Source organism: Pipistrellus kuhlii, unplaced genomic scaffold (assembly GCF_014108245.1).
Source record: "Pipistrellus kuhlii isolate mPipKuh1 unplaced genomic scaffold, mPipKuh1.p scaffold_m20_p_35, whole genome shotgun sequence".
Classification (NCBI taxonomy): domain Eukaryota; kingdom Metazoa; phylum Chordata; class Mammalia; order Chiroptera; family Vespertilionidae; genus Pipistrellus; species Pipistrellus kuhlii.
Genome location: NW_023425535.1, coordinates 3,476,303 through 3,488,591, shown reverse-complemented (window position 1 = coordinate 3,488,591; position 12,289 = coordinate 3,476,303). Strand labels below are relative to the sequence as shown.

General features: G+C 49.0%; 1 protein-coding gene across 1 annotated transcript; it reads right to left on the bottom strand.

Moving 5' to 3' along the window:
- Window positions 1-5,103: 5,103 nt before the first annotated feature.
- Window positions 5,104-11,932, bottom strand: LOC118732187 (proline-rich extensin-like protein EPR1). The gene is given in 7 exon segments (XM_036461297.1): window positions 5,104-5,403; window positions 6,887-6,964; window positions 7,933-8,013; window positions 9,094-9,132; window positions 10,320-10,459; window positions 10,537-10,933; window positions 11,915-11,932. Coding segments are annotated over 7 exon segments (1,053 nt in total).
- Between the last annotated feature and the right edge of the window lie 357 nt (window positions 11,933-12,289).

The following is a 12,289-nucleotide window of genomic DNA, read 5'->3' as shown; positions in this document are numbered from 1 at the left end:
ATGGCCATAAAGGTTGGCATGGTGACTCTGTGACCTGCAGCTCTGCTCAGTGACCTGCCTATTGACAACCCAGCTGGGAGTCTGTGATCTTTGAAGGGTCAGTAAGAGGAGGCCTTCTTTGTGCCTTAACTCAAAGCTCCTTGCTCGGCCCCTCCCCCAGATGGTCTTTAGGGTTCTTGAGAACTCTGCCTTTCTGTAAGCTGAAAGGGCAGCTGATGTGATAAGCTCATCACTGCAGGTGAGCGGCTGAAGGAATTGGGAGGAGGAGTGTTGTAATGGTCATACTTGAGAACACTGCAGGCACCCAGGGGACTGGACTGTCCAGCAGAAGACGGTCGTGCAAGGATGCCAAGTCTTTTGTGAGTGATGGACCATCCAGTTACCTACCATTGTGCAAGAAACCACCCCAACCTCAATGATATCAACAAGAACCGGAAATTCAGAGAGGGCTGAGTGTGATGGCTTGTCTCTGCCCCCTGGGAAACATGGGCATAGAAACTGAGTCAAAAGTGATTCAAAAACTCAGGCTGGGGCAGTAAAATGTTTTCAGAAATATCTTAAACAACTTTTTTTTTTAAAATACAAAACTTATTTCATTGTTTATGTAGCACAAAAAAGTGATAATATGGGGAAAACACTTATCCAATAAATGTAAAATAAGTTCTTCAATAAAACTAAAATTACAAGTGATAAAAGCATTGTGTTGCAGCTGTTGTCACTGCTCTTTGGAGTAGTTTTCAAGATAATGAGATATCTTAAATGATATTTTAGAAGGAAATTTGATGTATTGTTTCAACAGTATAGAAGGGTTTGTTTTACAACCTTCATGACACTTGGTATAGACACATTTTTATATATTTACCTATTGACCAGACTTTTGGGCTTGATTTGCATTCTTCTGATTACTGATGAAATTGGTCTTCTGTTCAATGATTTGCATGCCACCTTCAATGTGTTTTAAGTTGCATAGATGCGGGTCTGTTTCTGTGCTCTCCGTTCCATCCCCTTCACCAGCCCTTTGGTTCATATAGTTAGTGTCAATCCCACAGCATCTTAACCTGTGATGGTGTGGACATTGTGTTAGTGCTCTGCACTGTGGTGTCCACTTTAGGGAAGGTTGTGGTTCCCTGCCACATGCATTGCAGGCCTGGACCTGACTCCACCAGTGAAATGGTCACAGAACTTCCATGTGCCACTCCTGGGCGCCATCTTTAAGGGTGTAATTAGGGTTCACGTGGACCCAGTCGCCTGGCACTTGAGCAAAGTGAACCTGGGTAAATCGTGCATGTGGGGCAGTGAGACATGTGAGCTGGCAATAAAGTTTTTGCTTTGAAGCTGATCTTAACTGGGGGAATTTGTTTCTGAAGATAACCCAGCAGATTCTCATACACGTGGTATCAGTGTCCCACCCAACTTACACAAACTTCTTCAGCAAGCCTTGTTAGGAAGGCAAATCACCCACCTCATTGTCTTGTGGTAATTGGCTCTTTCCTGTGCATTTGAGAATTAGCTTATAAAGTTGCTACTCCCCCCCAAATCCTCTTAATATTTTATTATAATAACCTTATATATGCTGAAACATATATATGATATGGACTGTTCTTATCAGTGAATGTGGCTGTCCCCATTTATTTAGGTCTTTTTAATGATTTTCATATGAATTTCCCTATAAAGATCTTGACTTGTTTTAAATACCCCATATTTTTGTTGCTATAGTAAATGGCATCACACCAACAATCTTTAAAACACTCCCTTATTGTTATGAAAAATATATTTAATTATTGATACTTCATACAAATTACTAAACTCTTTTGTTCTCATGTGCTATCTACAGAGTTGTAAAATTAAAATAAAAAATGAAAAACATTGTGCTCACTAGTTATTCTCTAATGAAATGTTGACTGAAGCTATGATGGGTCATTCTTGATTTTAAAGAGAATACTTCTACCACATCAACATTAAGATAGACTTATAGCTAAAGAAATGGTGTTGTGAGAGGTCCCCTAGGATTCAGCCTTGATGTTTTAAACAATTTGAACAGCTATAATTCAACAAAGATTCACTAATCAATGCATAAACATGTCTGAAGGTAGTCATGTGGGTTTTAACCTGGGAGGTGAGAAGGGAGAATAGTTGAAATGGGTAAGGGACTCCGCCCAGAGCTTGCAGCCTGGAGCTCCTGCAGGACTCAACTTAGCCCAGAGAGAGGAGGACTCAGACTGTTGCTGACATGTCCTTCAGCTGGGAGGAGCAGAGACATACAATGAACATTCCTACAGGAGTGTCCCTTGGAACTGAGGGTGAGCTCAGCGTCCTGGGAAGGGATGAAGCACGGTCGTGTGGCTACAGCTATCTGGCAAAGGGCATGGACAGAGAAAAAAAGCCACAGAACCTGGCTGACCCTCTTCATGTTTCCAGAGCTCACCTCCACTCACCCTCCCAGAGCTGGCCGCAGGCCCAAGAGAAGATAATAAGTGAGTGTCTGGTTGCAAGCCAGAGAATTTGTACTACATAAGCATATTTCTCTTAGCAACAGGTGTACTTTGTGACTCACCCCAGGGTCAGGCAGAGATACAGGAGGCTGCTGAGGTCTGCCAGTCACCATTATGGAGAGCAAAGTCACAAAGGCGGCAGTCAGCTCTCCCAGCTCACCCCACCCCCACCCATAGCAGCTGCACTGCTGGCAGCATTGCTGCAGGTGACAGCACTGGGATTTCATGGATTTGGAACCCCATCACCCACCACATTCTCCTATGTGGTTGGTCTCCAGAAACACAGGAACCTGAAAACAGTGGAGGCGTCCAACTTCCCAGGGAACACAGGCCACTTTTTTCACTACCCTGCAGATATAAAAAGCCAGGGCAGTGCAAGACAATTAAAATCTTGTGCTTCCGTGCCACTTGCTGGATAATAATAGAAAGGCTTTTTATCAATCTACTAGAGAAATTCCACTCATGCATAGACGCCTAGACAGAAAAGAAAACCATCAGATACCATGAATAACCAAGGCAATAAGGCAGCTCAGAAAGAAGAGAAAAGTCTTCAGAAATAAACTTAGAGACATGGAGATATGTGATTTAAATGACAGAAAAGTCAAGATTGCAGTTCTGAAAAAAGTCAATGAGATGGAGGAAAACACTAAGTTAAATGAACTCAATTTAACTAAAATCATTGAACAAAACTAGTACTTTACAAAAATGATTATAACTAAAAAAAAAAACCAAACCAAATGTATATTCTGGGGATGAATATCTCAATAAAAGAAATGTAGAATGAACTAGAGAGCATAAGAAATAAATCAGACATGATGGAGGAAAGAATTAGTGGTATGAAAGATAGAAATCTAAAAATGACATAAGGGAAAGAAGAGAGAGACTTGATCATAAAAAAAGAACTATACAAGAACTATCTAACTCTAACAGAAAAAGCAATATTAGAATAATAGACACACCATAAGAAAAAGAGAGGGCCAAAACTGGTTTGCCTCAGTGAATGGAGCGTAGGCCTGAGGATTGAAAGGTCGCAGGTTCGATTCCAGTCAAGGGCATGTACCTTGGTTGCAAGCACATACCCAGTGCAAGAGGCAGGTGGTCAATGAGTTTCTCTCATCGATGTTTCTAACTCTCTATCCCTCTGTCTTCCTCTCTATAAAAAAAATCAATAAAATATATTAAATAAAAAAGAAAAAGTGAGGGAGAAGAGAACAGAGAGCCTATTTAAATAAATGGTTATTAAAACTTTTCAAACCAATGGAAAGAGCTAGATCCTCAAATCCAAGAAGCAAAGAGAACACCAAATTATCTCAATCCAAAAAGGCCTTCTATAAGACACAGTGTATTAAAACTGTCAAAATTAATGACAAAGAAATAATTCTCATGGCATCCAGGGAAAAGAAGGTAACCTATAAAGGGAAGCTCATTAGACTACTATCAGATTTCTCAGCAGAAACCCTATAAGGTAGAAGACAGTGGAACCCAATATTCAAACTATTGAAAGATAGAAATTGCTAGCCAAGAATAATATGCCCAGTAGATATGAAGGAGAAATAAAGACTTTTGTAGCCATGAACACCTGAGGGATTTTACCACCAGAAAACCTCCATTGCAAGAAGTACTCAAGGGGGTTATTCTACCTTAAATATAGAACAAAAAGACACAAAACTATGAGTAGGATCATGAGCAAACAACATAAATCCTAATGGTAATCACAACACACACATGATAAAATGCTATAAGAACTCCTTGTCCAGCTTTGTCAGGAAAGTGAGCATCATTGACTTCTTTCATATCATGAGAAATATTAAGGACATGGGAGGGAAAATATTTCTGAAGTAGTAAGTACCAGGACTCTTTCCAATGGCTTGTTGGAGGTTACATGGGTAGTGGGCTCCAGATATGACCCCCATATGGTCATCACCTTCCTGTGTATGCTCATGTGTGCCAACACCCTGGTGTGCAGAGGTAAATAAATGGCCAGACATGGTCTCCACTCTGATGGCTCGGGATTTCCAAAATCCTTCTTCATGTCTCTGAGCTCATATCCTCCTCCTCCCTGGGCCAGGGAGGGAAGACGTTAGCTACTGGCACCTGAGTTTTTACTAAGGGCTTAGGCTGAGCACATTGTAGTACCAGCCTCATAACCACAGGAGACACCATTATCTCCATCTTTTCAATTAGGAAAATAAAGCCCTGATTGATTAAGTAACTTGCCCAAGTGACTTAGTAAAAGCCAATGAATACAGACACAGAATTATACTAATATTTTAAATATGATTTGGGATTTTTTTCAAAGACCTGAATATGACTGAAAACTCAGGTATGCCCGCCCATGGTGAGATGACCAGGCTGTGGTTGTGAGAATCATTCATGTCTACATTCACAGGACACCAGGGTGCTTTATCCTGCAGGAGTAATATTGGTAGGGATGTCTCACACAGAGGGCAATGCTCACCTGCTAATAATCTGTCATGCTAATCAGCAACAAATCCAACTCCTTTTGACTTTAAACCAAGTCTCAATGTTCAGTATTGGACTCAATATTTGCCCAATTCAGTACATAAAGGGCTCTTAATATTCTGGTTTTTTTTAGTGTTTTAGAGGTTGCCTATGGGGGTGGGAGTGACAAGGTAGTTCTGCAGAGTGCACGGGCAGTGGGAGGGATCAGCGGCAGCATCCTTGAGGGAAGCTGGGAACATATCTGAGAGTGTTGTTGGCACCATGAGCGTAAGCTGTTGAGGGGGTACATTCTTGAGGGAAGTTGGGAGCATATCTGAGGGGAGTGTTGATACCATGAGCAGCAGCTGTTGAGGGGGAAGTAGTCCTGGCTGGGTCCAAGGCAGGTCATTGGGCCATAGGACATTGGTGTGCAGTGGGGGTTCACTACAGTGACGTCAATGCACCTGCCCTGTAAGGAAGAGAGAGAATGTCCCTGAGAAATCATGGGGATGGGCACCAGAAGGCTGTGGTCTTCGTGGTTCAAGGGAGTTGGAGTCAGGATGCATGAGGACCATAGGGTGAACTTTGTGATGCCCTTCCTCTCCATGGGCGCTGGGATGCAGCCAGGGCTCTTCCTTGGGGCCTTGGTTCAAGCATCAAAAGTCTGTCCTGCCTTCTCAGGGCAACACTACTGTCCTGATTTTGGACTCCCTTTGCAGGAACTTGTCTGCTACTCCTGGACTGAGAGCCTGGGAAGGAAAGGACGAGGGAGGACCTACAGCCCTCACCACCCCAGCATTGCTATTCTTTCTGAATGAGTGTGTGCTCTCCATGGTCCTTAGATTGGACATAGGCCCATAGGACAACGGCAGTAGGGACATCTTCTGATGGGTAACAGGCCGTGCAGGATGTAGCACCCAAGGCCTCTTAGAAAGGGATAAGAATGGTACAGCCCAGAGCTTCTAAATGCCCACCTGCCCATCCACTGAGACTCAGGGTTCGCTGGATGTGGCCATGCAGCCCTCACTGCAGACCTGGGGACAAGAGCATCCTCCAGGTTCCCTGGTCCAGCTGAGCAAAGGGTCTGAGCTCTGCAAAGTCCAGGCAGTGATTGCCTGGGAGGCAGGAGCACCACTCTCCTTGGGCCCAGGCCTGAGTAGGGCAGCCTTTGGGTGGTTTGGGGTAATCTCCTGAGATCAGAGGTGCTGACTCAAAAGGGGCAGAGTAGGGAGAAGGGTGGAGTCAAGCCTCGGGTTTGAGCCCAGCTCTGCCACTCCCTGCCTTTGTGACCTGGGACAAGTCACTCAGCCTCTCTGTGCATCACTCCCCCTTGGTAAACTGAACAAAAATATTAATACCTTCTTTTGCTGGCAAAAGTAAAGTAGAAAAACAGGTAATGTTCTTAGATTAGCAACTGGCTCACAGGAATGACACAACAAAAATTTATCCATTATCATGATTATTCTAAGGAGGAAAATTATCACAATTTGGCTTCTCTCTGAGTCTATGATCCAAGGAGGAAATATTTACTGCCTAGTAAAACCAGTCAGTGTTGGTCAAACATCATTGGGAGGGTGACATGCCCTCCACTACTCCTGGCCCTGAGTGACTAGCTCAGGAGACATTCAGTGGATGGGGTGGAGCCACCAGACCCACAGGGGGTCACGTGGTCAGAGGGGAGGGTCTATGGACTGGGAGGCCAATAGAAATTGCTGTTTGCCTTCCTTTATTTACATTGGCACATGTGAGGTAATGCTCTAGATAAGAGTTCCCTGACACTCTGGAGACCACAATGCATGGGAAGTGCGTGGTGCCACACCCAGCATTGGCATGAGAGGCTCCTGAGCCCCCATTTCTCCCTGGGCTGATGCCCAGAGAGGCCTCTCACCCACAATTCCAGTGGCCAACTATAAGGGCAAAAAGCAAGGAGCCTTCCCCAAGCTTCTGCTTACCTTGTCCCAGCACTGACAACACATCAATGGCACGTGGTTGTAGTTTTGAACAAAGTCACACAAGAAGCCCAGTTTGTCCTGAAAAGCAGACGTGGCTGTGAGAAAGCTGCAGGCATGGATCTGATTCCTGCTGGCTCAATGGCTTGTGAGCACTCTGTCGTCAGGAGCTTCCCGGGCAGCAGTGCAGCCTAGACCTGGGGCAGGGGCCAGGCATTGCCTGTGTGTGTTGGGGGGTGGTCCCTGGGGCAGGCTTGGGAGCTGGTAGTACAAGGTCCTGGCAAGCGGCCGCAGCCCTGCCTGAAGTATGTCTGACTTCTCCGTGCCCCCCTCTGACTGTCAGGGGGCGAGGCAGGGCAGGCCTTGCAGCTGACATCTGAGTCTAAGGGAAGAAGCCAGAGATCTGACAGGGACAAGGCAGAACTGTGTGAGAGAAGAGCAGAGCCCAGCAGATGCTGTGAGGGTCTCTTCCTCAAACCGGTCGATGGGGTCTTGCCCTCTCCATCCCCGTCACCTCGTGCCCCTGCCAGGCTGCTTTCTCCTCCCAGGGTGACCATAGTACTTCCTGGGAGGGACATTTCCTTCCGGCCCTTTCTCTGTGGGTCCCTTAGCCCCACAACTCAGAGGATCACCACGACCATGCAATGAACTCTGCCCACACTCTGTTGCAAGAACAGTAGGCGCCGCTGGCATTTCTGGGTGGTTTCAGGTGGTGGGCACTTGGCTGAGAGCTTTTTTCTCTGCCTGTGCTAGATTGTTTATGGAGTCAATTTGATTTCACTCATCCATCTGCTGGCCAATGAAACCCAAGTTATTGGTAAAGCTAATGACAACCCCCATAAGAACCAAGGCTGCAAGCCAGCCACAGAAATCCCTAAACCCAACGGAAGACCGGGGGTGGGCACCAAGTGATGAAAGTCCAGTGCCCATATATTTCATCTCACACAAGTCACGCCTTTGGTGCCAGGACTGTGTGGCATGAACCTGCAGCTCCTCTCATCCCACACCTTAGCCCAGTGTCACAGTCATGCCCCAAGAAGCCCTCTCACCTCTATCATTCTCATTTGGTGAACTTGGCACCCACAACAAGGGACAATCACTCTGGGACATATCTGCATGGGACATGGCTCCTAGAAGAGAAAACACTGTCCTCTTCCTGGTCTGGCAGCTCCTGGGTGCAGACACAGGGCTCCTGTGGCCCCCACACATGTCAGCTTTCTGCCCCTCAGCAAATGTTTGTGGCAGAAGTCCAGCACCAATGACAGCGCCAGCCCCATCCCAGAGTGCCCTCCAGGGAGAACCCAAGCAAAGCCCTGTGGGACTGCACACATGGCTTTCTTCCAGAAAACCCAGGGAGCACTTTCCAGTTCCCTTGGTTTCCCTCAAACCACCCTTGGGAAGCAGGGCCCTGGGAAGTGTGCTGTGCTGCAGGACTGTCAGGGTGAGAGCACTAGCCAGTGCCAGGGCTGTATTACCTGACTCTGGCAGATCCAGCTTCCCCAGTCACACTGTAGCCAACTCAGGGGTATCCCAGCGCTGTGAGGCCTGTTTCCTGCCCACCCCTCACACCCCCTGCCTTCTCCACCCTGATGCCAGGCTCCCCTGTTTCAAGGATACCATGCCCAGCTCCACCTAGTTTATATGGCACTGGTTTGAGCTGCCTCAACCTGCTCACCCAGGTGCTCCCCTGGGCCTAGCCTCACCCACAGTTCAGTGCCAGGGCACATTCCCTGCACTCTCCTCAGTCCCGCAGTCCTTACAGGCCACTGCCAGCCAAGCCCCTGCCGCGGGAGGACACAGGGAGGGGACTGAGGAAATGGAGCCCAGGGTGCACCAGAGCCCACAGGGCTGTCCAGGTTCCTTTTCCAAAAGCTCACCTCATCCTGAGGAAGGACCCCTGCAAACAGTCCTTTGGGAATTGACAAGAAAAGCCCCTTTTATATCACTGGGATCTAGCAGTGGCTGAAACAGGCTCCCCTAGGCCACCAATGCAGTGACGTGTTGGGTGCAGGGCAGGTGGTGTGGGTGACATTTTGAGTTCCATGTCCTCTTTGGGCTCCTCCCTACCCTCTGTCAGCTCTTGGTCCTCCTGGCTCTCTGTGCAGGTAGGTGGAGCTGGTGGGCTGGGAGTGGCAATGGCTGCAGGAGGCCTCTGTCAAGGACCCTGTGCCCACCGGGCCTGCTGACATCAGGACCAAAGCAGGACTTACCTTTTCTGGTTTGAGCACCGGGGGTGGCTCCTTGACAGTCTAGAAGGTTAAAGAGACATAAGCACAGCTGGGAGGGGCATGAAGGGTGCTGATGGCCATGCTGACAGGGGTTGGGGGTGCAATCTGGGTGCCCTTCCTTCCCTGAGTCTCCTCTCTGAGCCTCAGGCTGCTTGGGTATCAAAGGGAATTGAAAGCTCTCTGTGGGTTTCATGGGGAGACAGCCAGACTAAGGAGCCCGGTCCTGAGAGAGGCCCCCACAGGGCAGTGTTCCTCAGCTGCCCACCATCACATGAAGACAGAGCACGTGGCCCAAACCCGTCCTCTCTCCACCCCATCCCCTTTCCCTGCTCTTGCAGCTGTTCTGGCTGTCCAGTCCTTAGAGATGACAGTCACCGTCATCTCAGGGCTTCCTTTCTTTCATCCCTCTCCTTTACCGTGATTTGACCTGCTTGTTTCTGGTTGGTTTGCCCTGCTCTTTCGTGCCTCTGCTTTTCTCTTTCTCTATCCAACGTCTGGCCTGTGTCCTTGCAAACCCAGCTAGCCAGTGCCATGGCCTCAGGTGCTCCCTGAAGCCAGCCTCTGTCCTTTGCTGTCGCTCTGGTTACAAAGGGCTCTTGCCACACACTGTGAGGCTGACACTTTGCCTCTGATACCCCAAGTAGCATTGTGAGATCAGATACCGACTGTGAGCTCCTGCAAGGATGTTAGTGCCTTCCTGTGTGTCCCCTCGTGCCCAGCAGGGGCCCAGCACAACCTGGCCCTTAGCAATGACTGAAGAAGTCATGCCAGGAGGCCCTGGAGATGTGGGGAGACCCAGGCTAGTTTTCAAAGGCACAGCTGCCCCAGGGGTTGCGAATCCTGGCCAGCATCATTCTCCATTGGGGGTCACCCGGGCCTCTCATGGGGCCACTTGTTTCCTCACCAGCAAAGGCGTCCTCCTCTGTGTCCCTGAGTCCTTCTGAATCATGACTGCTGTGAGGCGGCCCTGTTCTCAGATGTCTGGGGTCACTTCTGCCCAGGGGCCAGGGCAGCACATGGGCCACCTCCCTGAAGCAAGCCCGAGGCAGGAGGCTACTTAGAAGCCCAGGCTGTGCCGGGAGAGGAGGACAGAGTACCTCTGTCCACTCATGTGGCCATATGGAGCTTATGGGAGCCTGGGATCAGGCAGGCAGGCATGCTGTTTCCCTGGGGTTGGTCACAGGGCTACGTGGGCAGGAGTCACTCACCTTCTTGTGGCATAGCCTCCAGATGCAACAGAAGAGCAAGGGGAACACGAACATGGCAGGTATGAACACAACCAAGTACAGATGGGTCTTGATCGGTGGAGGAGGCCGTGGACTAGAATGCAGGGCAGGTGGTTGGACAGGTTGTGAGACCTGAGTGTTGTCGGGATAGGTGACTTGGCAGGTGGTGGGGTTGAAGGCCTGTGGGTTGTCAGGGAATGTGGCTTGATAGGTGGTAGGATTGTAGGGACAGGTGGCTTGGCAGGTGGTGGGGTTGTAGGGACAGGTCGCTTGGCAGGTGGTGGGGTTGAAGGCCTGTGGGTTGTCAGGGAATGTGGCTTGATAGGTGGTAGGTTTGTAGGGACAGGTGGCTTGGCAGGTGGTGGGGTTGTAGGGACAGGTCGCTTGGTAGGTGGTGGGGTTGTAGTTATGAGGGTTGTAGGGGCAGGTGGTTTGGTAGGTGGTGGGGTTGGAGGCCTGTGTGTTGTAGGGGCAATTGGCTTGGTAGGAGGTGGGGTTGGAGACCTGCTGGTTTTTTGTGGGGTGGTTTACCTGTAAGTTGGATGAGTTGGTGGGTTGGTAAGACTTCTAATATCTGAAGGTTTTGTTGAATTACTCTGCAGAAAGCACACAAAAGGTGGCTTGTGGTGGGCCTCGGTAGCCATTGACCAGCACCAGGCATCTCCCACCTACTGCCTTGCCCAACTACCTCCTTTTCCTTTGGTCGCCCCCTCTGCAGTGGCCTGTAGGCTATGCTGGACCTATAGCTACTGAGAGGCTAGGAGGCCAGGGCTGGGACAGGAGCCCTGTAAGCCCTTGGCCATGGACCCCACCATTAGATCTGATCAGACACTCTGTCCCAGTCCTAACCAGGTAGTCTGAGTCCTCTGTGGGAGACAAAGCAGTCCTCACTGCATGCCTCTGAGAGGCAGGGGTGCGGATACAGTGTCAGGAGACCTGCTCCATCTGCCTCTGTCTCCAGGCATCTTCAAAATGAGAGCATGTGTTCCCCAAGCAGAAGCCAGTTATGAGTCAGTTCAGAGACCTTCACCAGCTGCATCAATGCAGTGGGAACACACTGTATAGGGCTGTCCACATCCTGTTCCTGGACCTGTTTTTGGAGGACCTGGGTAACCCAGAGGTTCTGGACTCTGCCTGTCCTACTCACTTCAGCTGGAATCCAGATAGACTTTGACCTCTCCACCACTCGACCTGGGTCAGGGCAGGTGGAAAGATGGGAAATAATGTGGGAAAAGCCTCAGAACAGTTTCTGGAGTTTGATCGGAGCTCTAATTTTCCCCTCCATGTGCATCAGTGACACTTGTTCACAGATGAAGCAGATGTTCTGCCGGGCCTGGATATCTGGCTGCACCCAGGGTAATTCCCAAGCTTGAGTTGGGGGTCAGCTCTCTCCCTGCTCTCCCGCCCTCGCCCCCCCCAGTGGAGGTTGAAAGGTCCTGGGTGATCTGTGAGATACTGTTCTGTCTGATCAAACTCCCTGCTGGGACTGCCTGGGGTCATTGTTTTCCTCTCTTGCCTCTAAAGGGTATCTGTTCCTCCATTGCAGGAGCTTTGCATAGCACCACCCTGATACTCACACATTTCCTACTTGTCATTTTCAATCTTTTTTTTTCCTGGAATGTTAAACCATTGTCAAGGCTGTAATCAACGACGACCACCCTGAAGAACAGAGAGGGCAGATGGTGACCAGTAGCCTGAATAGACACAGTTCTGGCACTCAGCTACAACCATAGCCCACAGCTCTCCTCATTGTAATGACTTTCAATATCAGGTGTTGGGGCCACCTGAGAGCTGACAACATGAGTAAGGAGAGCTCATTCTCACGCACTACAAAGACACCTCTGCAAAGAAGACTGAGTAGACAGTGAAGAGCCCTGCACAGGAGTGGGTGCCTCCATGACCTAAGGCTGAGTGGTAAGAAATGGCTGTTTGGTGTCACCATACCTACTATT